This window comes from Rhagoletis zephyria, unplaced genomic scaffold, assembly GCF_001687245.7.
Source record: "Rhagoletis zephyria isolate East Lansing unplaced genomic scaffold, Rhagoletis_zephyria_1.1 Rzeph_scaffold_05978, whole genome shotgun sequence".
NCBI lineage: Eukaryota > Metazoa > Arthropoda > Insecta > Diptera > Tephritidae > Rhagoletis > Rhagoletis zephyria.
This window is the reverse complement of record NW_016163061.1, coordinates 28,925-38,729: the sequence shown is the minus strand read 5'-3', so window position 1 is coordinate 38,729 and position 9,805 is coordinate 28,925. Positions and strand designations below refer to the sequence as shown.

General features: G+C 33.2%; 1 protein-coding gene across 1 annotated transcript in view; it reads left to right on the top strand.

Moving 5' to 3' along the window:
• Positions 1-252: 252 nt before the first annotated feature.
• The window catches only part of LOC108372692 (period circadian protein-like), a gene marked incomplete at its 5' end in the record, with an annotated part of 14,025 nt that continues 4,472 nt past the window's right edge, over positions 253-9,805 (top strand). The window contains 2 exons of the mRNA XM_017628434.1: positions 253-517; positions 712-1,305. Coding sequence (XP_017483923.1) covers positions 253-517; positions 712-1,305 — 859 coding nt within the window. The remainder of the gene's footprint in view (positions 518-711; positions 1,306-9,805) is intronic.

Below are 9,805 nucleotides of genomic sequence, written 5' to 3'. Positions count from 1 at the left end.
AAACTTACATATGTATCTAAAAAGAAATTTGGTACTAATGGAATGGTATTAACTTCTAGCCTAATTTTCTGCAAAAATTATAATATTCGTTCTTGCATTGGACAATTTCAACAAAAACCTCTTTATTAATCGGGTTTATAAACATAACACTATATTGCTGTTGAACTATAAATGACAAATTGTCTTCACATTTTAGTCAGCTAATTTAGAACGTAGGTCTGTTCAAATAACCTTTAATGCCGAAATTGCTCGTTCAACTCACACTTGAATCGCTGTAACATTTTATGCTTTTTCTCCGGTGAAAGTACCTTTAATACTTTTCTATGTACATATTGTTTCTTGCAGGGTTTTACTATCCTTTATTGCTTCGTTATAAAAGCGGAGAGCAGCTTACGAGCGCCCCCTAGCAACAGCAGCAGCAGCAGCAGCAGTGGGACGCTAAAGAAAAAACTCAGTACAAGTAAAACCAGTTTGGATGAAAACTATTGCACCGGAGCTATAAATAGTCCGCTTAGTTGTAAGTATCACTAAAAATTAGTCGAGCAACAAAGGTTTAAGTTACGGCAATTTGGCTATAACTGTTTTTATTCGTACGCATGCAAACATAAATTTTATGCAAAATTAAATGTCCAACGTACTCATTAATAAGATTTGAAGCCGTCATATTTATTTTTATTTCATATTCCAATTCCTCTCCTTCCTCCGATCCAGTTTACTCAAGTCACGAAAACGAGAAGGAAAACGAAAGCGGCGCACCCGTAACAACGTTGCTCATTCCGCCACCACCACCAACGCAACAGCTAGAAATTTCCAGTGGCGTGCAGCTGCCACTCACAATCATACCCACCGCGCAACAGCGTTGCCCATTGCTGCCCATCTCGGCGTCGGCAGCAGGCGGCAATGGCGTTAACACATTCCTAAACGCAGCAAGTCTGGATCGCAAACATCCGCTGTCGCATGTCACTTGCCTGCAAGATACGACCGCCGCAGCGATGACCTCACCCGCAACGAGATGCTGCAACATCTTAGGTGGTGGTGGTGGTGGTGGTGGTGGTGGTGGTGGTGGTGGCGGCGCCGGCAGTGCTGTCAATACGGCTACCACATTGACTTCGTCGGGTGTAATAGGCAGCGGTGGTGTGGTTGTAACTACTGGCGGCATGGGCTACTATGATGCCTATGGTGCGGGCATGGCACTTGGCGGCATGACAGGCAGTTTGAATAGACGACAGCTTCATGGCTCAGCAGTAGCGACGGAATTCGTCGGATTGGAGACATTGGATATATTGCAGGGTGTGGCGCCACCAGGTATGCTAGAATAATAAATGAGAGAAATTCAAATATACAAACATACATAAGTACATATATCCATAAATTAGCATTTATATTAATTTCGTATCAAATGGTGCAAAACAAATTACTACTTATTCCTGAATATTTATGTAGGGTATTCCGTCCTACCGCACCATTCACTGGACGTTGGAAATTGAAGTCGAAAGCTCTCCTTCATCTTTGCTGTAGAAAGCCCAACCTCCATTTAACTTCTGTTTGAAATTGACCAATCACAGCCCTCTCCACCTACCTTGCAAATTTAATTTTAAAAAACTTTTTTTTTTCGAATTGGTTCAGCAAAATGAGAAACTCTCAACTGAATGACACAGCTCAAGTTGAAAAGGAACTGACGAATTCAAATGTAGCGTTTAGGCGACTACAAAAAAAAAACACAGTTTGTGGGACACACTATTTCCCAGAAACTATTGTAGTACGTATTTTTATCCATACTGGGTTCTAAATTTTATTGGTTTAGACCAATCGTTTTCTAATTAACCCAAAAAATTTGCCGTTTTCAAGTTTTTCAAAAATTCAGACTATTTCAAGCTGCTGAAATACACTAGTTACAAACCAGTTACTGAATATTTTAGGCATTTCTTGAGTGTGCTTTGTTTATTGTTTTATATGTATATACTTTTGTTTTTATTACTAACTCCAGAAAGCACAAAAAAAATCTATTTCAAATTTCAAATCCCTTAAGTCCATTTTAAGGATAACTGCAAATGTTCTGCTTAAATATTTATACAAGCTAACTAAAAAGAAAATACATGCACAATACCACACCTGCAATAACAGCAAAAGCCACTGCATTTGCAATAATAATAACTACATACTATAAAAGAGGAAAAGCAATAAAATAGCCTCTACAAAGATTGGAGGAGCAAAGCATAACGAATGCGGAAGCATCAAGTCGGACAACAATAATGAAGGCAACCAATAGTGGCAACCGCTCGCAACACCAGAGCAATTTGGCAGCTACTAAGCACCATCATCTCTTCTAAAACTGCCTGTTTCAATTCCCTGCTTCACCTTTTATTTCGCTTCATTTTTAGTCGCCTTTTTTATTGCCGGCGCTGTCCAGACAACCAAAATTCTTGTTGCTTGACTTGTAACGTATGCACCGCATATGTATATGTACATACATAGGTATGTACCAAGTTCTTGTGCCCTTGCCTTGCCGGATATAATCAGTGAATCACAAGAAAAAATTATTTCTGCGACTTAATTTTATTTTGCATACAATTTATTGACAGGATGTGTGTCTGTTGAGCAGCAAGATTTTACTAAGGAAGCTACTTACCGAGTGGACAAATCTTTACATATCTTACACTGAGCACTTACTCGTAAATCTGTTTTGACTAGTGTTGGGCTGAATCGATACTTAAAGTAGTAAGTACTCGATTCTGAAAAGAATCGACAGTACTCGATTCTAAAAAGGATCGATTCTTAGTACTAAGCAGTACTCAGCACTCAGTATCGATACTTGTACTCAGAATCGATACCACTACTTAATCGATACTTGTACTCAAAATCGACACTTTTACTCAGAATCGATACCACTACTTAGAATCGATACTTGTACTCAAAATCGACACTTGTACTCAGAATCGATACCACTACTTAGAATCGATACTTGTACTCAAAATCGACACTTGTACTCAAAATCGATACTTGTGCTCAGAATCGATACTTCGGTTTTTTTTTAATTACCCCATTTGAACCCTAAAATTTTCTGGAAAAACTTTTTACTACAAAATGTGGGCGCGTAGTCTTTGAAAAAAAAAAAAAAACTCAACGATGCTTCGAAAATAATATGTCGAAAGTTTAACCAAATTTATATAAAAATGTTATTGCAAAAGTGTCCGAAAATTGTTTCAAAATAATTCTCAACATTTTAAGGATTAGCATTTTTAGATTTTGATACTAAATTCATATCTTTGCATATTATGACTGAACATTTTTCGAAATTTATTTTTATTTTTTGTATTTATTAACAGCTACAAGTATAAATACATATACATATATAATAATTGTATACTTACTTACGTTTACTAAAGAAATAAGTAACACGTTTAGAGGAAATATTTTAAATTTTATTTAAACTTTATTTAAAATTACAAAATTAATTATTTAAAATTACTAAAAAACATAGATTTTTTTAGTAGAGACTATGTATATTTGTGAAATCTTTTACTCTCTTTATTTTCACCCTAAGTGCTATTAAATTAATACAATTTTAGTGGGTACCCCTCTTCCAATAAAGTAGGGTTGAAGTCCCGTCATTCTTTAGAAGATTGTTACCACGATATTAATAAGTGCACGAACAAGTACTTTGGGTGCAATTATCGAAACTGGGCCCCTTTAAAAACTTTTATCCTCGGATTGCCGAGATATCAACGATGTTATGATTAAGATCTGAGTACTCTTTTGGATCCTATTTTTTACGATATTCTTTCGATTTTTTTTAAATTGCAAATTTAATATTTAGTTACTTGCTTTTTTGTATTCACTTTTTGTACACTAGTAGGAAAAATTATTTGATCAGCTTTTTAAATGACAGAATATAATCTTCATGTCTTTTAAAAAATATATTAAAATTATTGTGGGGAATGATCCACATAATATGCACTATTGCAAAAAATTAAGTCTTCTCGGTCATCAAACAAAAAAATATGTATTTGTATTAAAATATTTTCGAATATACTGAGTGTATTAGGATCTTGACGCCTTCGTAATTATGTGATTAACTGGTTATATTATAATTATTCTTGAATGTAGTTTATTGTTGGGAAACTAAATAAAAATGGAGTCACATGATCGGATAAGCCTGAATACCTTCAGTATGTTGTAGGCCAGGTTATCGTGTTATCTGGTTATGTAACTTAATTTTCATATTCAGTTTGCAATAGCAAAACACACACAACGGAACAGTAACACCGGGACACAAAAAAAAAAAACTGTTGTGTGCTTTTGACCAAGCCTGAATCCTAATCTAAGGCCCGTTTGACTCGTACGTAAAAATTTCAAGGATATTGAAAAAATTAAGAATTTTTAGCCTTTTTTCCGCAATTCACCTTACAATTTTGAGAGTGTACAAGTCAAACAGACCTCAGATTCGGATTCGCTTGTTGTTTGCGTCACTGTTTAGGATGAACACTTTTATCCTAGAAACAGAATTTTTGGTCCTTGCAATAGTGCAAAAAAAAATTCTTTCACATTAAAAACCAATAATACTTACCATCTTTAGTAACTTAAATAAAAGACATGAAGTTTGTATTCTTTTAAGAAAATAAACATTTATTTATCTTTATCTATCACAAGAAATAAACAAAATATTTAAAGGACTTATTAGCTAAATGTTAAATTTGCACTTTTTGAAAAATCTGGAAGTAAAACTATAAAGAAATATAATATTGTGAAATAAGCAATGTAAGAGAAAAATGGTACTACAGTCTTTTGTAAAAATCGTAGTTATCTTGGTCATCCGAGAATAAAAGTTTTTAGGTGGCCAAATAGTAAGGACCCCTAACAAAATTTTTCCACAATATGTCAAATTTAAAAACATACAAGTAAAACATTGTTAATCGAAGCGATCGACTTTCCTTCTCCCCCCTTAAATTCCACACCCTCGATTGACTTCAAATTTTGTCTATAGGTTCCTTACATTAAAGCGGCCGTAAGTATTCGAGAAGCTGGCTCTTTCCGTTTCTTTTGTGGAAATCTGTCAAAGTTGGAATTATTATACTGCTTCAATGTGCTCTATAACCGATTCTAGTAATCATACATATCTCTATTTACCGCTGTTTTCAGGCTAAAGAAATCATCTAAATATTTTTATGCTCCAGAAGTTCAGGATTGTCGTAAAACTAGCTGAGCTATATGCATATTAACAATACCATTTTTGACGTTGGTTTATGTCAGTTAAATCTATAGATTTAGGATTTTAAATCACACCATCGTAATTCTTGTTTTATTCTGCAATTAAATTAATTATGGCATTTTATTAACCGACTTCCAAAAAAGGAGGAGGTTATCAGTTCGTCGGAATATTTTTTTTATTTTTTTTTTGTTATGTATGTTACCGCATAACTTTGGACCACGTCAACCGATTTCGATAATTCTTTTTGCATCGGAAAGGTAGTGTCCCATACTAATCTGGTTAAGATCCGATCAGCGGATCATGAGATATATATATATATATATATATATATTTTTTATATGGGAGTTGAAGTCGGTTTTTTTTTCTAAAAATTACTAGTTTTGCTATTACTCTGGCTTTTTCTCCTTTTCTCTTAACTAGAAAATTTTGAGTTTGCATTGTTTAGAAAACTAAATAGTAAAATATAAATCACCACAACGGTTTGTGATTTGTAAGTGCTATATAAAAAATTGTTTCATTAGACCTTAAATCAGTTTTCACAGTGGTAAATGAACCCACATTCGCCATTGTGAAAATTAACTCCCAAATGTGAGTTACGTAACTCCTCTCCACTGTAAAAATGGGCATTTTCGAAATTCCTAAGACAAGAAATATAATTTTTGAGCGTTATGTAAGTGATCGCATATATGTGGTCATTTGATATTAACCGGTTTCTTGGAAACTACTTAGAACTGAACCCAGTAAAATCGTTACGATGCACAGTGTTTCAACTATATGGAGGCNTTCTTTGAAACTACTTAGAACTGAACCCAGTAAAATCGTTACGATGCACAGTGTTTCAACTATATGGAGGCAGGTGGAAAATAGTTAACGTGCACCGATTTCGCTGAAACTTGACATGTGCTCTAATTTTTCCTAGGAATACACAAATATGAAATATGGTACAATTGCCAAAAAAAAATCCATCTGATTTCGATAAAATTTGGTTTGTGCTCTATATTTTATTAGGAAACTCTAAATTTAAAATATGGGGAAGATTGGTTTACTATAACGTCTACAAATCGCAAAAAATATGAGCCCAATCTTGAGATGTGATTGAATTTTGGTTGGTTTTTGTTTTCCGCTTTCCTCTCTCAGAAAAAAGGTTATACTTAAAAATAACATACAGTGGTCGAAATAATTTTAGCCGCACCACATTTTGACAAGTTTTATCAAATAATTTTTGTTTTTATTTAATTTTGGTTATTTGTTTATCAAAATATAGTTCATTCCTACACAAATGCAAGTTTCAAACTTTGTGCAATACTCTAAAAAAAAATCAACAAACTTTTGTAAAAATTTCTAGCTTTTTTAATTAGATTTCCCAGCAAATCTAAAAAATCAACCGTAATTTTTAGCCATTTCAAACTTGTACTCTGTTCTACTGGAATTCAATGGGCTACAAATCTGCATACTCAGTATCTTTCAAGGAAATCTAATTAAAAAAGCTAGAAATTTTTAAAAAAGTTTGTTGATATTTTTTTAGAGTATTGTACAAAGTTTGAAACGTAGATTTGCACGGGCTTTGTATAGGAAGGAACTATATTTTGATAGAAAAAATAACCAAAATTAAATAACAACAAAAATAATATGTGAAAACTTGTCAAAATGTGGTGCGGCTATAAGTATTTCGACCACTGTAAGTTATTTTTAAGTATAACCTTTTTTCCGAGAGAGGAAAGCGGAAAACAAAAACCAACCAAAATTCAATCACATCTCAAGATTGGGCTCATATTTTTTGCGATTTGTAGACGTTATAGTAAACCAATCTTCCCCATATTTTAAATTTAGAGTTTCCTAATAATATATAGAGCACAAACCAAATTTTATCGAAATCAGATGGATTTTTTTGGCAATTGTACCATATTTCATAATTGTGTATTACTAGGAAAAATTAGAGCACATGTCAAGTTTCAGCAAATCGTTGCACGTTAAATATTTTCCACCTGCCTCCATTTAGTTGAAACACTGTGCATCGTAACGATTTTACTGGGTTCAGTTCTAAGTAGTTTCCAAGATACCGTTTAATATCAAATGATCAAATATACGATCACTTACATAACGCTCAAAAATTATATTTCTTGTCTTAGGAATTTCGAAAATGCCCATTTTTACAGTGGAGTTAACTCACATTTGGGAGTCAATTTTCACAATGGCGAATGTGGGTTCATTTACCACTGTGAAAACTGATTTAAGTGCTAAGAAGGTCTAATGAAACAATTTTTGATATACCACGTACAAACCACAAAACTNTTTGGGAGTTAATTTTCACAATGGCGAATGTGGGTTCATTTACCACTGTGAAAACTGATTTAAGTGCTAAGAATGTCTAATGAAACAATTTTTTATATAGCACTTACAAATCACAAACCGTTGTGGTGATTTATATTTTACTATTTAGTTTTCTAAACAATGCAAACTCAAAATTTCCTAGTTAAGAGAAAAGGAGAAAATGCCAGAGTAACTTTTGTTTTACAAAATTTCTACTAGGCATACCAATGATAACAATAGCAAAATAAAATGCCATAATTAATTTAATTGCTGAATAAAACAAGAATTACGATGGTGTGATTTAAAATCCTAAATCTATAGATTTAACTGACATAAACCAACGTCAAAAATGGTATTGTTGATATGCATATAGCTCAGCTAGTTTTACGACAATCCTGAACTTCTGGAGCATAAAAATATTTAGATGATTTATTTAGCTTGAAAACAGCGGTAAGTAGAGATATGTATGATTACTAGAATCGGTTTTAGAGCACATTGAAGCAGTATAAGAATTCCAACTTTGACCGATTTCTACAGAAAAAGCCAGCTTCTCGAATACTTATGTACGTTTCGCTTTTATGTAAGGGACCTATAGACAAAATTCAAGTCAATCGAAGATGTGCATGCATCATTGAAACAAATGGTTCTTTCCCCTGGAGAACCATTAGCCCAGTAAAATTAGATAAATTTGGTAGGTAATCTGAAAAAATTTGAAACAGGGATTTTTTGATGCAATTCACTTCTGTTTGACACGTAGATCATGGATCCACAGTCTTGCCTCTAAATATCATTTGGCAACATTCCGCCATCTTGGATTTAAGTTTTTTTTTTTTTTGTTTTTTGGGATTCGCAAGCTTATTTTGCACGTTACGTAAAAATGATAAAACACAAATATGTAGAGAATTTAATTACCCACATTTGTTATGTAGAAGGCTTTTTAAAAATAGAATTTTTTATTTCAAGAAATTAGCAAAAACTGCGAAATATTATATATTGTCACGGTGTTTGCCATTTTTTTTTTTCTTGACAGTTTCTATTGAAAATACATAGCATATTGAAATTCCAAAGTTGTAGAGAATTTCATTCTCCACAACTTTTGTACCTACATTTGTTTTATACGACGTTTATATCATGGCCGGGAACGCGATAAACATAGCGATGTACGGAATGCGCCGTAAAACTCATTCAAACTCAACAAAAAATTACAAAAACCGTGAAAATGTAAAATTTTTTCACCGTTTTTGCTAATTTTTTACAATAAAAAATTATATTTTTAAGAAACCTTCTATATAACAAATGTAGGTAATTAAATTCTCTACATATTTATATTTAACCATTTTTTACAAAAAATGCAAAATAAGCAAAAAACCAAAAAAAAACTTAAATCCAAGATGGCGGAATGTTGCCAAATGAAATTTAGGGGTAGGACTGTGGATTCATGATCTACGTGTCAAATAGAAGTAAACGGCATCAAAAAATCGCTGTAACAAATTTTTTTTTAGTCTAATTTTACTGGGCTACATNGAATTTTTTTTAGTCTAATTTTACTGGGCTACATAGAGTTTGCTCCATTTTGTGACGCCTAACAAGATATTTATCGTCACTAGACACGAATAAAAGCGCGCTAGTGTTTTGACGGCGAAAATGGCGCGTAGAAAAAATTTTACAAAAAAAAAGACGCTTAAGAAAAATTTCAGCGCAGAAAATCGCGTAACCTAGTTGACGGCGAAGAAAGACGCGTAAACATAGATTTATACCTAGCCAAAGACTGTAACTTCAGCATCATTCCCCGAAAAGTCTTTGGGAAATTTAGATACTGTTACATCCGCGAACGTAGTTGGCCGCGAAAATAAGTTTACGCATCTTTCTTCGCCGTGTAATATTTTAACGCATCTTTCTTCGCCGTCAACTATGTTAAGAGCCTTTCTTCGCTGAAGTTTATGTTTTATGCGTCTTTTTTCGCTGTTAACTTTAGAGCTCACGCCTTAATTCGTGTCTAGTGACGATATGTTAGTTATTCATGAGCTGCACTGCCCAAAATATGTTGTTGGGTGTCATAATAGTACGTACAGTATTGGCCAATACAATAGCACCCCCATTTCAAAGTGATATTGTTTCTCACTCATGTTTATTTACATAATTTTATGAATTTTCAATTAAAATACAGTTTATTCTCTGACAAAACCAATATAAACCAAGTTCTAATCTTTGTAAAAGACTACAAAAAAATGCAACAAGTTTTCACCTAAATTTCAAACTTTTTTCTCTAAAGTGTTAGAATTTTTT